This window comes from Oncorhynchus tshawytscha, linkage group LG04 (genome assembly GCF_018296145.1).
Source record: "Oncorhynchus tshawytscha isolate Ot180627B linkage group LG04, Otsh_v2.0, whole genome shotgun sequence".
In the NCBI taxonomy this organism is placed as follows: Eukaryota; Metazoa; Chordata; class Actinopteri; order Salmoniformes; family Salmonidae; genus Oncorhynchus; species Oncorhynchus tshawytscha.
This window is the reverse complement of record NC_056432.1, coordinates 30541544-30559345: the sequence shown is the minus strand read 5'-3', so window position 1 is coordinate 30559345 and position 17802 is coordinate 30541544. Positions and strand designations below refer to the sequence as shown.

The window sequence follows — 17802 nt, the reverse complement described above, 5'->3', positions numbered from 1 at the left end:
ACATGGGTTGTCCGTCTCTGTGACCGCTGACAACTTCAGAACAAATTAGCTACGAATACGAAGTTGCCATACAATGTATTTGCAATTGAATCAACCAAACGACGACTTAAAAATATGCTTAAAATGAAAACCGAGATGACTGCATTAAAATATAAACGGTAGACTATAGGCCTATTTAACTCCTACTGAAATACATTCCATGTTCAATCAACGTAATTATGTGTTGCTACTTGCAGGCTACTGTCTGTAATTTGTCTCAATATATTTCATGATGTGTAGCCTAGCATGTGCGCAATGATGTGTCAAATCGGTGATTTAGACCATTTTTATTGATTGGGTAAGGATTAGAATAAACCGCCTCAATATTTGCAGGCATAGGATATATTATATATCACCCACTATATTGACCAGATACTCAAATGGCCGCTCTAGCAATGAAAATAAATGTATTTAAAAATGGAAGGCAGTCGGGAGGAGGCAAGACAGATATGGGACCATGCAGATATGCGTCTGAAGAACAGGCACAACTTCGATATAAAGTGTGTTTTTTTTCTTCAAAATTGCCGGGATACTTATCAGTACATTCATAACAACCTAAGCATTACGAAATGTATATTCTACAACGGGTTGGCCAACACAGGCATTGTGATTCGTTGAGACGCGTTCTAAATCGCAAAGTACCAGTGAATGTGCAATCCGAGACACTCCATTTCGTATGTTACCTTTTATATGGTATGTATTAATGTGGTTGTCCATCACCCATTTCGTATGATGTGTTACGAATTGTAATTCGTATGATGTGTTACGAATTGTAATTCGTATGATGTGTTACGAATTGTAATTCGTATGATGTGTTACGAATTGTAATTCGTATTATATGTTACGAATTCGAGCTAGGTGGCTAACTGGCTAACGTTAAATAGGCTAGGGGTTAAGGCTAGGGTTAAGATTAGGAATTAGGTTAAAGGGTTAGGGGAAGGGTTAGCTAAAATGGTTAGGGGAAGGGTTAGCTAACATGGTCACTTTAATAATGGGACACTTGTCACTTTAACAATGTTTACATACTGCTCTTCTCATTTCAAGCTGAGTAACCAGTAACCAAGAGAAATGTTCAGGGGCAGGAGGTATAAAAACACAATCTGTACAAAAAAGAAGAAACTTTAATGAGTAAAATAATGCATGATTTGTGCTCCCTACATTTATTTGCATTAAGAAACATAACAAAAAAACAAAAAAATCATTTGAAGATTTATTTATTTTTGCCTGGTCACATTCTATGTTGCATCAAATGTTTAGAATTTATAAACAGGTGGTCAAGATCCAGCTACTCTCAATACTTTGCTCTTCAACTTCAACTCTCTTTAACTACAGTTAAAGCGACTGCAAATCATTCCTAGCACAGACATTATTAATGTTATCTGTGCCCTCAAAAAGGTACTCAATGTTCAAAGCCAGAGCTTTTGATTAAGTTACAAAATGAAGAGGCTGAGCTGGTCAATCTAGCCTAGAGGGGATTGGTGAAATGGGAGCTTTTTGTGAAACCTGGAATTCAGTTATGCAAGAGAACACACGGCCTTTGTCATAAACTTACTTTCAGGTTATTGCTTCCGGTTATGCATGTCCCTAATCACTGCAACGGTTGGTAGAACTGTAAATCACATTTTGGATGGTTGTTTTCAGTCTTCTATATGTATTGCTTGAACTGGTGCACACCTAAAATTTGCACCTGCTTGAGTACCTGTCTGTTCCAGAACCTCATAGAATATTGGCTCTAAAATAAGAGTACCAGCATCACAAAATGTGCATCGACAGCCAAAAATCAGCACAGGCACCTATTTCATTCCACTTTATTGTGTGGTAGATACTGTACGAGCCTTGTCCTAGTCAGAAAGTGGAGGCACTTGGGTGCTCTCTAAATGGACCTCCCAACTTATGTTCACGGCATATCAGTGACAACACAAGACCTCTGAGAGAGATGAAAAGTACATAATTTTAGGACATTACAATCAACCGACCCATTACAGCTTTCATTCACTGATGGATTCATTACCACTAGTATTGATTGCTGGGCCATGTGAAATATGTCTGCATGTACAGTATAGCTTTCCAGCTGTACTTTCTACTCCTTAAAATACCTGAGGACACGAAGGCATGGAAGGGTTAAAGAGTGCTCCATTACCAGGCAAGCATTCGGACCACAGATGGTCTGGCCACAGCAAGGGGCACTGTCGATCAGCAGCATCAAATGACAAACATCCAGTACAACACTTTAGCAATACAAAATATAAAAAATGATTTAACCTTTATTTAACTAGGCAAGTCAGATAAGAACAAATGATTTTTTACAATGACGGCTTACCCCGGCCAAACCCTCCCCTAATCCTGACGATGCTGAGCCAATTGTGCGCCGCCTTATGGGACTCCCGATCACAGCCTGTTGTGATACAGCCCGGGATCAAACCAGGATCTGTAGTGACGCCTCTAGCACTGAGATGCAGTGCCTTAGACTGCTGCACCACTCAGTACTTAAGTAAAAGCCAATCTGGCAAAGGCCAATACCCTCCCAGGTGCAGGTTTCGGTTTTTGCCCTAGCACTACACAGCTGATTCAAATAATCAATGCTTGGTGATGAGTTGGTTATTTTAATCAGCTGTGTAGTGCTAGGGGTGGAGGCAGGACCGAGTTTGGGAAACCTTCGTCTATGTCAAGTATGGGTGAGTGTATGATTGGCGTGTGTTTGGCATCACTGTATGACCTACATAATATGACACCAACAGCAACACGGACACCAACAAAGTTATTTCTATAATAGAAGGGTCCAATATAGTCCTGGGCTTGCCTCTAGTCTTTCATCAAGAGAGGCCTTCATCCAGCCTGCAACATTTTCCATTGTTTCTCAAAATATGGGATTAAGACTGGGATTATATTTCCTAGTGGTTACTGATAATGAAGGGTCATGGCTAGGGTTGCAAAATTCAGTACATTCCCTGGTTTTCCCGAAATCCTGGTTGGAGGATTCCCGGAGTCAGGAGGGAATAAGCAGCAAATCCGGAATCCTCCAACCAGGGAATTTATTGAAAGTTCCCAGAATTTTGCAACCCTAGTCACAGGACTCTTTACAGGGCAGAGGTTGTGCAGCAGGGGTGTTGAGTGTCATTGTGAGGACGCTAACAGAAAGTCAAAGAGGGGACTACAGAAAATAAAAATGAGTCCACTTGGCACAACACTGAGATACATATTAGTCGTTAGCAATCAAATGTATTTATTTTGCCCTTCTTACATCAGTAAATATCTCAAAGTGCTGTACAGAAACCCAGCCTAAAACCCCAAACAGCAAGCAATGCAGGTGTAGAAGCATGGTGGATAGGGAAAAACTCCCTAGAAAGGCCAAAACCTGGGAAGAAATCTAGAGAGGAACCAGGCTCTGAGGGGTGGCCAGTCCTCTTCTGGATGTGCCGGGTGGAGATTATAACAGAACATGGCCAAGATGTTAAAATGTTCAACAGCAGACCGTTACATGTGGTACCCCTCCCTCATTCAATGCCATGCATGACAGAGATAAATGTCTACCTTGCCAGAAATTAGTTACTCATCCCAATTTAGGAGCAAAAAGTACACTGCGAGTGAAGTACAGTGCGGGTGAAAACCCTACAGAATTTCTGCCAACAAAGTGTATTAGCAAAAAAAAAACATGTTGCATCTGAACGGAATCTGCAACATCATCTTTAGTTGGATACTTCTCTCATTCACTCATTGTCATTTGAGAAGAGCAGAGGAGGGCCATACGGTATGAGTCAAACGTCAATCCTATTATTATCAAGCCATTTGTTAATCCAAACATCCTGCTCCACATCAGCCACCCCAGTAGGAATGACAAAGCATATTTTGGGAGGGATTGTGCCTGGGTATGTGACTGACACACAATGGCACTGCCACGTTCACCACTGTCTCTGAACCAGCCCAATGTTGCATCAGGGAGAACAGAGAGCTGAGTTGTTCCATATAATTTCAACAAGTCATGACACCCACCCTCTTACATTGTTCCAAAATCATTAATGTTGTTATAAACAAGTTCGATTGGCATCCTATAACATTATTTTGTTTAAATTAAATTTTATCTAATTGATTGCACCAAATGTGACCATTTAAATGTTTAGTATTCAGATCATATTCAATAAATATAATGCCCAACAATCCAATGAGTAAGACATGAGGAATCCCCCCCAAAATTCTAAAGCTACCACCGGACACCCAACACCCCATGCCAATCCAACCACAACAATCAGTATACAGTATCAGTTCTCTATGTTTGACAAATATGAAGCTGCGGATTGGAAAATTGCTTCTCCATACTATGTTCTTCTTTTACGCTTAATCTGTGTCCAGGAAATGTCCCCTTTGTGTGTGGTTTATTCCCTTCTAAAAATGTCTGGATTAGTTCTCTTCGACCATTCAGATAGAAATTGAGTGCTTTTGTTGCTTTCCTATGCACCAGCCAGTGCAACGGGATGAGTGAGAAGAATGAGACTATTCCTGGTGAACAAGCAAACCATTTGGCTACAGCAGTTCTAATGGTTTCAATGTCATGGTCTCTAATGGTCTTCAGTGGCAAAAGTCCCAAACACACATTGCATAGTGTTTTGTAATGGTATAGGGTTTAATGGTAAATGTCAATAATTGTAATACATATAAAACTGTTTCCTAATAATTTTATTGAAAAACATAAGACTGCCATGTAATGTATTATTTTATTAGAGTTGTCACAACATTTTAGTCGCTATCCCATTTCTCCATCAAAGTGTTGGGCTAGAAAACATCCTCATATGAGAATTGCACAATAGGGATAGCCCTTGCAGAGAGTGGCCACTTGTTGGACTATTCAAGGAGAGTTGGATTGAAGCGTTAGGTTGCTAAGAAAAGGAGAAACTGAATTTATTTCATGGAGGACTGGCTACGCAAAGTTGCAAAAGGAAATGTGATATATTCAATAAACACGAGATACCAGAAAATGTATAAAATAGTGTGCCGGTATAGCAGGAACAGCGGCATCTAGTGGTCAAAACATGGTACTTTCACACTACTTGATGGTAACATTTTTATTTTACTAGACAAGTCAGTTAAGAACAAATTCTTATTTACAATGACAGCCTACAGAAGAACAGTGTGTTAACCGGCTTGTTCAGGGGCAGAACAACAGATTTGTACCTAGTCAGTTCTGGGATTTGACCCAGCAAACTTTCGGTTACTGGCCCACCACTCTAACCACTATGCTACCTGCCACACCAAATAATGGCAGTGACTTCAATTACACATTTCTCTGAACAGGGGAAGAAAATCATTACCAGATTCACAAGGAACACATTTCATAGCACAGATAAGCAATACTCCAAGCCACAGCTTCATACTAATTGTCAAACATAGAGAACTGATACTGATACTGTATACTGGTTGTTGGGGTGGGATTGGCGTAGGGTGGGGGGTGTCCGTGGGTGGCTTTTGGCCATGTGTTTGATTTCCTCATGTCTTATTCATTGGTTGGAAGAACTTTGGATACTATATTTATTGAATATTACCTGAATCCTATAAATTAAAGTGGACAATTTTGTTACAATCAATTAGTTGAATTTCTCTGAAATCAAATTATATTTCAACAAAATAATGTTTCAGGAATGTTAATTGTATCTCTTACTAACTACAGAAACGATTTCAGAACAATCTGAGATAGTGGGTATCGAAATCCTCTTTCTTGTTCCTTTTGAGGTGGAATGATCCTGGCAATCCCCCTACACACAGGTCTGAGAAAAATAACAAAGTAACTGAAGTCATTCTTATCAATAAAGCCAACAACGGTTACTCAACCAGTGTCCCATTTAGGTCTCTATTCAATCCACATTGCGTAAGTATAGCTTTACCGCGTGATTTAAATTCAAGAGTCTTTGAAGAGGTAGGGTTTCAGTTGTTTTTTTGGAAGATGGGCAGGAACTCTGCTGTCCTAGCTTCAAGGGGAAGCTTGTTCCACTATTGGGGTACTAGGACAGAGAAGAGCTTTGACTGGGCTGAGCAGGAGCTGCCCTCCCTTAGGGGTGGGAGGGCCAAGATTCCAACCATACCATGTTATTACACAAATGTTTAAAGGAAGTTTCATGAGCTTGTGTAAGTGAAGTGATAATAATGCAAGTTTTTGCAGTGAGCAGATCTGCCCTTAGGTCGTTTAACTATGACTGTTGCATAAACCATTCACTTAAAAGCCATACAAAGTGCCATGTAGTCTGTTTCATCACCAGCGCTATCAGAGTACTATCAGAGTGCTTATTGACTTGTGGCCCGGACTTGCCCCTTACAGATGCCGTATCTTCATTTGATCATCCTGTTGTTGCAGAATTGTTCCTGCGCAAGAAAATGAAAACTAGTAGTGTATTCAAGGTTTAAAAAGGCTTCTAAACGTTTGTAATTTCCACGTTCAAATTTCTGACTTGATTTGCCCTAACAGAAAATGTATCAACCTCTACAAAAAATGTCCATTAAATAGTCCCCATAACAATTCACATTTTATGTTGCTGCAGGATTATTTTCAAATATACATATGGCATCTATGCATGTATTACAGCAGCAGCATTAATTGTGGGGGTTTCTCAAAAACACATTCAATGGCACATTCAAAGTCCAACCACAAGCTATGATCTTTCCACAAACATGACATCATCTCTTACCATGACTTTCACCCCGTAGCACTAACATCTGTAGCCATGAAATGTTATGAAACGCTGGTCATGGCTCACATCAACACCATCATCCCAGACCCACTCCAATTCGAATACCGCCCCAACAGATCCACAGATGATGACAATCTCTATTGCCCTCCATGCTGCCTTTTCCCACCTGGACAAAAGGAACACCTACGTGAGAATGCTGTTCATTGACTACAGCTCAGCGTTCAACACCATAGTGCACTCCAAGGTCATCACTAAGCTAAAGACCCTGGGACTGAACACCTCCCTCTGCAACTGGATGCTGGACTTCCTGACGGGCCACCCACAGTTGGTAAGGATAGGCAACAACACATCCGCCACACTGACCATCAACACGGGGCCCCTCATGGGTGTGTGCTTAGTCCCTTCCTGTTCACCCATGACTGCATGGCATCGCACGACTCCAACACCACCATTACGTTTGCTGATGACACAACGATGATAGGCCTGATCACAGACAATTATGAGACAGCCTATAGGGAGGAGGTCAGAGACCTGGCAGTGTGGTGCCAGGCCAACAACCTCTCCCTTAACATCAGCAAGACAAAGGAGCTGATCGTGGACTATAAGAAACGGAGGGCCGAGCACGCTCCCATTCACATCGACAGGGCTGTAGTGGAGTGGGTTGAGAGCTTCAAGTTCCTCGCAGTATCCACATCACTAGACACATCAAAAGTCATGTGGACAAACACACCAACACAGTCATGAAGAGGGAATGACTACGCTTCTTCCCCCTCAGGAGGCTAAAAAGATTTGGCATGGGCCCTCAGATCATCCAAATGTTCTACAGCTGCACCATTGAGAGCATCTTGACTGGCTGCATCACCGTTTGGTATGGCAACTGCGCGGCCTCCGACCGCAAGGCACTACAGAAGGTAGTGCATACGGCCCAGTACATCACTGGGGCAAAGCTCCCTGCCATCCAGGACCTCTTTACCAGGCGTGTCAGAGGAAGGCCCTAGAAATTGTTAAAGACTTCAGCCATCCAAGTCATAGACTGTTCTCTCTGCTACCTTATGGCAAGTCGTACTGGAGTGCCAAGTCTGGGACCAAAAGGCTCCTGAACTGCTTCTACCCCCTAAGCAGTAAGACTGCTAAACAGTTAATCAAATGACTACTCTGACTATTTGCAGTGACCCCCTTTATATTTGCACTGACTCTCTTGCACCGCCTCTACGCAGACTCATTGGACTCTCCCCACAAACTCACACATACTACACTGACACTCCAACACACACACACATAGCCTACATACGCTCAAACACATAAAACACACACACGTGCATTTTACGCCACACACACACTTTCAGACTCTTCACATACGCTGCTGCTATTGTTTATTATCTATCCTGATGACCTAGTCACTTTTACCCTTACCTACATGTACATATTACATCAATTACCATAACTACCTCGTACCTCTGCACATTGACTCTGTACTGGTACTTCTCGTATATAATCTCGTTATTGTATTGTGTTACTATTTCCTTTTGGCAATTTTTCTTACTTCTTAACTCTGCATTGTTGTGAAAGGGCTCATAAGTAAGCATTTCACAGTAAAAATCTACACCTGTTGTATTCGGGGCATGTGAGAAATAAAATGTGATTTTACTTGGATTTAATTTGAAACCCATTGAAGAGGGCCATCCATAAGAGCAGAGTAAGGATATCAAGGACCTGGAAGATTATATATGGAGGAATGGTCTAAGACCCCTACCAATGTGTTCTCCAATCTCATAAAACATTCTTGAAAAAAGCTCAGTGTCATTATCCTTGCAGGGGGAGGGAGGGTGCTAGAGTATTGCAAACCGGGGTGGCAATAATTTTGACCCATATATTTTTAGATTTTTTAAATGACTTATTAAAACAAATGTCTGTCGGATTTTCTCTTTTAGCATACAATATAGCTCCGTTTTTGTATTATTTATTTTATACAGTCTTTTATGCTCATCTGTATTAAGGGTGGCAATAATTAACGACCTACTTTATACAGACTACAATGCGAGCAGAGTTGTGGGTCTTTAGGTTTAGGATACTATGTTGGATACTAATGCTTTCTACAATGACTGTCGTAGACCTGACCTGGTTATTTTTTAATAGCAACCAACACTGAAAGTGCCTCATAGCGTATTCTTCCTTTGTAAGATTTCTAGGGGTCTTCTCCCCTGCAACCAAACACCCCCAATACAATGAGGTGTCAGAGCATTTTATGTTTTATAAGAGAGCACGTACAATACACTAAAACAACATCAAAGTAGTGCAATATAATGAATTCCTTATCAGAGTGGTCAATGTTATTTGATCTGGCTGACTGAAAACAAGAAAGACTCAGAGAGCAGACCAGCTGTACAGCTTGACGAGGAGTTTTATTTGATCTCTGAACAGCGTGTGTGTGTGTGTGACAGAGGTGTTGAGCTGGAAAGCAGAGGGGTTCCCTCTGTGCCCTGACCCCAGCGGACGAGTCCACACACCACCCTCCAACATCAACATTCAACAACTAGCCAATTCATGCCTCTGACAATGTTGCTGTAATGTTGCCCAGATGTTTTAAAAGACAGTCTCCTCAGATCCCAATCACATACAAGCTTGCAGAGCCAATACAATGCACAAAACCTACTTTTGATCTGAAATCACAGATAAACCAAGTGAAAAGAGGTTGTTTATTTTTGCCTCCACATAAAACTGTTGTGTGCATGAATAAATAGAAAAGTAAAATAAATATAAAACCAATATGTATACACAATATAGCCTATTAAATTGAATAGAACTTTAACTTTAAACCCTTTTTCACCCACACTGGCCAGCAGAATTCAGGCTCTCTTTTGACACAAAATAAGAAAATAAATGCATAATGTTTAAGTATAATAATCTTTTTGGGCATTGATTGTCATCTGTTCTCTATTTGATATTTGTCATTGACATACATCACCTACTCTCATTTAAAAAAAACATATTAGAAGCTTTCAATAACATTTCTTAGTTACTATTCACATATTTGTCATTGCACGTATAGTATGGGAGCGAGACGTTGCCAAAGACTAAAACAACAAAGGACAATTCAACTTGATTTTCAGATCTAGTCTTTCCTTATCACCTTTTCTATAACCGTACTTTGGATCAATTCAGTTATATTGATTGATACACATAATCAATACATAACAACAACAACAACAAAAGCCAAGTTCACTTGCACATACGCAGCACTGATCCTTTACCTTGGATGAGCTTCAAACTCTCTACATTGTATTTTGTATATTTTAAATAGGATGAAAATAATTGAATTGAATAAAATAAATACAAGAATTTCTTGTTGTTCTGCAAGCAAACTGTAGCTATATCTACCATATAATGTTGCGTTTACACTGTCATCACCACATGTTTTTCCTAACACTTCTCAACAGCTAAGTATCTTACAAAGAGGAGTCAATAACAGCACTTTTAACAGCACAAAATCACAGTACCGGAATGTACAGTCCAGAAAACCATGCAAGCACATACACACCACTATCAATCACACAGAAGTACACACTCACTTCTGCAAACCCAAACTTTCATAAGACACACTCATACAGTGGCATACTTACATGAACACACACACAATGAGGTTACAGTACAACAGCACACACTGTCCTAAGCTAACAGCCCATAGGTACAAAGTGTTTAGGATGGCTCATTGGAGGTCACACGCTAACAATTCAACACATTACTACTAGTGACATAACAGTGTCTGCTAATCACCTTCACCCAAAGAGAAAAAGAGAGAGAGGGGACATAAGAAGAGAGATATAGAGATGGGGAGGGAAGGAAAGAGGATAACTGGGAACATCAGTAACCTGAAGGTGAACATTAACATTTTTTACCTTGTTTTTTCACCATGGCATTTAAGTGACCCATGCAGCCAGGCCTCAGGATAGTTTTACAAAGACCTGCCGCTCAGAGATGCGCTCACAACTCACAAGGGGTTGCACATACTGTGACAAATGGTTTTGTCCATGGTAACCTGGTCCCTTAGAGAATGTATGTAGCAGGAGACACTATGCTGTATTGAAATGGAGGGCAGGACCTGCTAAAGCAAATAGGGATTATTCCTATTTGTAAGGAATGTTCCCTTTGGGAGTCAAACTAATTGTTTGCCTCATCGGGAGACAGCATTTCCTCATGCTCACACACATGCTGATCAGCTGACTAAGCCACCAGGGCTGATATAGAGGGGGAAATATTATGCTGCTTCAAAATATCTGTGAAACAACTGCCGATATGGACCCCAAATGCATTTGGTAGCAATTTCCCTCTGCCTGGGATTTGGGAATGATTTGCCATGTAAGGACCTATTGAAATCAGCCAAAAGCTCCCTGTATGTTCTATGCCTGAGAGGGAAGAGTGAGAGAAAAATCACACAAGACAAAGTAGTCTTCCTGTACCAGAAGCCTAACCCCAGTTCTGAAACAAATGGCATCCGCAAATGTACATTTTCAATAAAGGAAACATACAATACAGTACAGTGCATCATGTATAAAGAAATCACACATAGTTGGTAATGGGAGAGCAGGATAACAAGGGCTCCATCACAACCCTGTATTTCCAGCCTCAGCTGAGACCTTCTCCCGATCCGTACCCTCTGGGGCATTGCCAGAGGCAGAGCCATCAGTGGTGTTGTGGGCCAAGCCAGGCTGCAGCTTGAGGTCCTTCATTTCGGGCAGAGCAGGGCTGCCACTGCGGCTACGGCTGTGGCTGGGACTGCGGCTTTGGCTGTGCCGTGTTCTGTGCTTCTTTTTCCGGGGGCTGGGACTGCGGGACTTGGTCTTCATACCGTCCACTGTGCTGTCGTCCTCAGAGGTGAAGTCAGAACTGTCGTCAGAGGGGCTACCGGCGGGGCTGGAGGTGGGCAGCTGGATCTGCAGAGGAGAGAAGAGGGAAAGGAGGTGGAGGAGGAAGAGAGAGAAAGAAGAGACGATCAAGAAAATTAGAGCATAGGGGAGTAGCATAGGAAAAGGGTGTAGATCCAAATTAAGAAGAGGAGGACAAGGGGGAGGAAAGGGTGTGGAAGAACCAAAGGAGAGTTAAATTACCAATCCCATCATAGTCCAGTGCTTCCATTATACCTCAACATTTGATATATTTACCCTAAAACCAGAGCATTGTAGGTACCTGAAAAGGCTCTGTCACACCCACGAGGGTGCTCGTGTTGTTGCTATAGTAACACAAAATAAAGTCTCCTGAGCCCTTGGGCAATTCTTCCTCAGTAAAGGTCACCTGCAGAGGTAAAGACAGGAAAACAGGGAGAGAAGAGTCAAAACAAACAAAGATACTTAGACAAGGTTCTCCAGTTCATTTATGTGTTTCATATTATACAGTTGAAGTCAAAAGTTAACATACACTTTAGCCAAATACATTTAAACTCAGTTTCACAATTACTGACATTTAATCCTTGTAAAAATTCCCTGTCATAAGTCAGTTAGGATCACCACTTTATTTTAAGAATGTGAAATGTCAGAATAATAGTAGAGAGAATTATTTATTTCAGCTTTTATTTCTTTCATCACATTCCCAGTGGGTCAGAAGTTTACATACACTCAATTAGTATTTGGTAGCATTGCCTTTAAATTATTTAACTTGGGTCAAACGTTTTGGGTAGCCTTTCACAAGCTTCCCACAATAAGTTGGGTGAATTTTGTCCCATTCCTCCTGACAGAGCTGGTGTAACTGAGTCAGTTTTGTCAGCCTCCTTGCTCGCACACGCTTTTTCAGTTCTGCCCACACATTTTCTATGGGATTGAGGTCAGGGCTTTGTGATGGCCACTCCAATACCTTGATTTTGTTGTCCTTAAGTCATTTTGTCACAACTTTGGAAGTATGCTTGGGGTCATTGTCCATTTGGAAGACCCATTTGCGACCAAGCTTTAACTTCCTGACTGATGTCTTGAGATGTTGCTTCAATATATTCACATAATTTTACTTCCTCATGATGCCATCTATTTTGTGAAGTGCAACATTCCCTCCTGCAGCAAAGCACCCCCACAACATGATGCTGCCACCCCCGTGCTTCACGGTTGGGATGGTGTTCTTTGGCTTGCAAGTCTCCCCCTTTTTTCTCCAAACATAACGATGGTCATTATGGACAAACAGTTCTATTTTTGTTTCATCAGACCAGAGGACATTTCTCCAAAAAGTACGATCTTTGTCCCCATGTGCAGTTGCAAACCGTAGTCTGGCTTTTTTATGGCTGTTTTGGAGCAGTGGCTTCTTCCTTGCTGAGCTGCCTTTCAGGTTATGTTGATATAAGACTTGTTTAACTGTGGATATAGATACTTTTGTATCGGTTTCCTCCAGCATCTTCACAAGGTCCTTTGTTGTTGTTCTGGAATTGATTTTCACTTTTCGCACCAAAGTACGTCCATCTCTAGGAAACAGAACACGTCTCCTTCCTGAGCAGTATGACTGCTGCATGGTCCCATGGTGTTTGTACTTGCGTACTATTCTTTGTACATATGAAGGTGGTACCTTCAGGCGATTGGAAATTGCTCCCAAGGATGAACCAGACTTTTCTAAGCTGTTTAACGGCACAGTCAACTTAGTGTATGTAAACTTCTGAACTACTGGAATTGTGATACAGTGAATTCTAAGTGAAATAATCTGTCTGTAAACAACTGTTGGATAATTACTTGTTTCATGCACAAACCGACTTGCCAAAACTATAGTTTGTTAACAAGAAATTTGTGGAGTGGTTGAAAAACAAGTTTTAATGACTCCAACCTAAGTGTATGTAAACTTCAGACTTCAACTGTATATATATTATACACATATTATATATTAAAAGTCGCCCTTACCTCGTGTTCTACTCTATGGTAATCTGCCTCCTCCTGCTTGGCCCACACATAGCCTACATAGTCCTTATGGTGTTTGAATCCCACCTGGGGAGGCAAAGGCAACACCAATTCCGGATTTTAAAAAACTTAATGCCTTAGCTAATTATTACTTTATCAATAAACATTATCTGGGATACTTCAAACTTCGTTAAACATTGAAATCAGCACTAGAAGGTTAAGAGGAAGAGTGAGTACCTTGTACAGCCCAATCCAGTCCCAGGAGCTGCGTGCGAAATTAGGTGCAGCTTTGAATGTGCACATGGCGTCTGCAATGCTGTTCCACTCATCCTCCACCATGATTGTCACCAGTGGCATGTCCACCTTATAGGGGAACTACACACAGCATTCTGAACATCAATATCATCATGGTATACAATCAATAGAACACAACTTCAACATCTCTCTGCGATAACACAGCATCAACATACAGTCTGTATCTGTATCTGTCACTACCATGGTTATCCCAGTTTATTACAGGTTTCGGGCAAAGTTATGTGCATGTCACAGCTCAGGTGACAAGTAGGACGTGTGGGGGAAAGAGAGGGAGAGGGGCTGTGTCTCACCTGGAGGGTGAAGATGGAAGAGACAGGCTTGTGGTCGCTGACCATGTACTCCATGTGACTGCGGTAGAAGTGCTGGGTGACCTTGGTCCCGCTGCTCAGTCCTGACACAGAGCCTCTCTTCCCAGCATTAGGGGCCTGCCCAAAGGGAGCTGTGGCCCTCAGACGCCACAGGATCCTGTCTGTCCACGCAGGCTTACGCTTCTTCCCACTGAGAGAGAGAGAAAGATAGAGAGAGCAGGGAGGGTAAGAACTGTGATGATCAGAACACTCATCTCATTACATTTTTAAGTCAAAGAGCTGCAAGGTGGACCCCCCCATGTTATCACAAACCTTGTATCATATGTATCTGTCCCCACGTCAAACTTGTAAGTAGGGGGGAATTTGAGAGGTCCCTCCAGAAAGCCCACCAGCACCGTCTCGCTGTCTTTGGCCATGTTCAGCTGTAGAATTGGGGATAACAATTAATAATGTTAAAATGAAGTGTCTCTGTTATTTTGGTCTCTGTATGCCCTCTAGTGGCATCGTCTATGCATTACAAGCTCCGTTAAAGACCGTGTCATGGGCCTTTATCTTGAACAGGCATCTCACCTGGTCTTTCTCCCACAGCATGGTGAGTTTATTGTTATCAATGGCTGTTTTCACTGCCGGAATCTCCAGTTCATCAATGCGGAAATTCAGATCTCCAAACCAGAACACCACACTGTAGAGGAGGAGAACAGTATGGAATGGATTGAGGACAGAGCGGAACTGCAAAGACGCCTTTTTAATGATAAGGTATGTCCTCTAGATCACACAAAATATATTTTTTAGGTATATCAATGGCAAAATGAGGTACTTATTTTAGTGTAACCGTAACTATAGCCTCTATCTTTTCTGGATAAAAGGGAGGTGGACCGCTCTGAGCATGCTTTCTTATGTGTTTGTTTAATTGTGCAAGTGCCTGGATGGAAACTTAAGTGGGTGGGTGTGCGCGTCCATATGTAGAGTGACTAACTCGTGGTCGAGCACCCCTGTGGCAGCCTGGCCTTCAAACTGCTGCTGCTGCAGGATGCTCTCAAAGTCCTCCATGCGCTGCTCAGAGTTCTCCATGTGGGCCGGCAGGTGGCAGTTCAGGAAACAGATGGTGTGACCGAACACAGACATGCGCGCACTCACACCCCCTTTATTACCCTACAACAAGAATGGAGAAAGGAGAGGGAGAGAGAGAATAAAGGAAGGGGTAGAGTGAGAGAAAAGGAGAGAAACAGAATAAGGTTGAAGATTGGGGACAGGAGCAGAAGAATGGCAGGATTAGTATGATGGGATAAAACATTCAATTTGCAAACCGAGAGAATAAATAGTATGAATAGTAGCCTAGCCTATGAAATATGACCCCCGGTGCGTAAACATATCTGAGGGCAGGAAGTTTGCGGATACATTTATGACTAGTGAATGGCATGATCAATATTTCACGTGCAGCGATCTGTGTGAATGAAGGCAGGATGGAGCTGTGTGGTTCCTCCTGCTGCTGTCCCTCTACAGCTCTGACCTACTAAAATACAAGAGATGACACAGCAGAGGGAGACCTGCAGAATGTGCTGATGCTTATCTGAGTTCATACAGGGAAGACAATAGAGACTTCACAGTGCATTACTACATGGAACTCTATGTATCTCTCAGTAAGACAGGCAGACAGATCCCCCCCCTGCCTGCACACTTTGATCAACTGCATGGGATTTCATTAGCCTTAAAGGGTACACAGATTATTTTAACTTCTTAAAGAGTAGATTCAATAAAGCATGTTTTCTCATGTTTATATATCTAAATAAATTATCTGGGGAGTGTTTAAGGCTTTGAACCATAAAAACATTATCTTTGGAAATACTAAAGCACCACCTTGTGGACATCAGAGGTATGGAGGGAGCACAGATATCCATACAAGCTCTGGGTACCGCCTGCCCCCCAAAACCCTTCCTGCTAAACCCTTCCTACAAATTGATGAACAGTAAGGGAAACAAAGAGGCCAACAGAAGCAACCTCAAGGCAGGTCATTTTTCATCATTAGCACTGCCTGGCTGTCCTTACACTAACTGGCTGTGTGGAGGTTTTAAGGGTGGGTCAGTTCTGAATGTGAGCTTCAGTTCAGTAATGCTGGCAGGCCATTTTACTCTATCTGGCCTAGAGTGTTGAGTCTTCATTGGTGTGGCTGTTTGACTGTGGTTCTCTATCAGTTGAGTCAGTTCTGTCATTTAGGTGTGCTTCTATGTCACTTGGTCAGTAGGATGGGTCCGTTCTGTTGGTTATGGTTCTCCGTCAGTTGGTCAGTTGGATGAGGTCTCAACGGGCAGTTGTCTCACCCAGTAGCCCCCTAAGCCAGTGCGGGTGGTCTCTGTCTGCACCCCTCGGATGAAGGGGAGGTGGTAGTACTTAGCAAACACCAGCAACAACACCCCCTGCATCCGCTGAGACGTCACCTGAGAGAGGGACCAACAGAGAGGGAGAGAGGAGGGGCAGAGAGGGAGAGAGAAAATATTAGTGATGGTGGTGGTGGTCATTTGTGTCCTGCTACCATTCAGGGGATAATTATTACTGTAATCTGTAAGCAAAGGAACACCTCTGTTTCATATGGCTAATTCTACACTCAGTTGCCAGTTTATTAGGTACACAACCCCGTTCACGAAAATGGTTCGCTCCTATAGACAGTGAGTCACGTGGCCGGGGCTTGCTATATAAAGCAGCAGGCATCCAGGAAGTTACTGTTCGATTGAACGTTAAAATGGGCAAAACGAGTGACCTAAGTGACGTTGAGCATGGTCGCATGCTCAACGTCACATGACAAGGAACTCGTTGTTCCTTGTCATGGATGAGCTATTGTCATGGGTGGGCTATTGTCATGGATGGCTATTATCATGGATGGGCTATTATCATGGATGGGCTATTATCATGGATGGTCTATTATCATGGATGGGTTATTGTGATGGATGAGTAATTGTCATGGGTGGGCTATTGTCATGGATGGGCTATTATCATGGATGGGCTATTGTCATGGATGAGTAATTGTCATGGGTGGGCTATTGTCATGGATGGTCTATTGTCATGGATGGACTATTATCATGGATGGGCTATTATCATGGATGGACTATTATCATGGATGGGCTATTGTCATGGATGGGCTATTGTCATGGATGGTCTATTGTCATGGATGGCCTATTATCATGGATGGGCTATTGTCATGGATGGGCTATTGTCATGGATGGGCTATTGTCATGGATGGGTTATTGTCATGGATGGGCTATTATCATGGATGGGCTATTATCATGGATGGGTTATTGTGATGGATGAGTAATTGTCATGGGTGGGCTATTGTCATGGATGAGTAATTGTCATGGGTGGGCTATTGTCATGGATGGTCTATTGTCATGGATGGACTATTATCATGGATGGGCTATTATCATGGATGGGCTATTATCATGGATGAGTAATTGTCATGGGTGGGCTATTGTCATGGATGGTCTATTGTCATGGATGGACTATTATCATGGATGGGCTATTATCATGGATGGGCTATTATCATGGATGGGCTATTATCATGGATGGGCTGTTGCAGCTGGGTTTCATTCCTATCAGCTAAAAACAAGAAGAAGC

At 42.2% G+C, this 17802-nt stretch overlaps 1 protein-coding gene across 2 annotated transcripts in view; it reads right to left on the bottom strand.

The window, feature by feature from the left end:
* Window positions 1-9096: 9096 nt before the first annotated feature.
* The window catches only part of LOC112245918 (phosphatidylinositol 4,5-bisphosphate 5-phosphatase A), a 38143-nt gene continuing 29437 nt past the window's right edge, over window positions 9097-17802 (bottom strand). For both annotated transcript variants that reach the window (XM_024414112.2, XM_024414111.2), the window contains exons 5-13: window positions 16515-16631; window positions 15173-15348; window positions 14767-14878; window positions 14509-14618; window positions 14179-14386; window positions 13811-13948; window positions 13577-13660; window positions 11898-12002; window positions 9097-11644 (exon numbers count right to left, since the gene is read on the bottom strand). In XM_024414112.2, the coding sequence (XP_024269880.1) occupies window positions 11315-11644; window positions 11898-12002; window positions 13577-13660; window positions 13811-13948; window positions 14179-14386; window positions 14509-14618; window positions 14767-14878; window positions 15173-15348; window positions 16515-16631 (1380 nt within the window). In that variant the 3' untranslated portion in view covers window positions 9097-11314. The remainder of the gene's footprint in view (window positions 11645-11897; window positions 12003-13576; window positions 13661-13810; window positions 13949-14178; window positions 14387-14508; window positions 14619-14766; window positions 14879-15172; window positions 15349-16514; window positions 16632-17802) is intronic.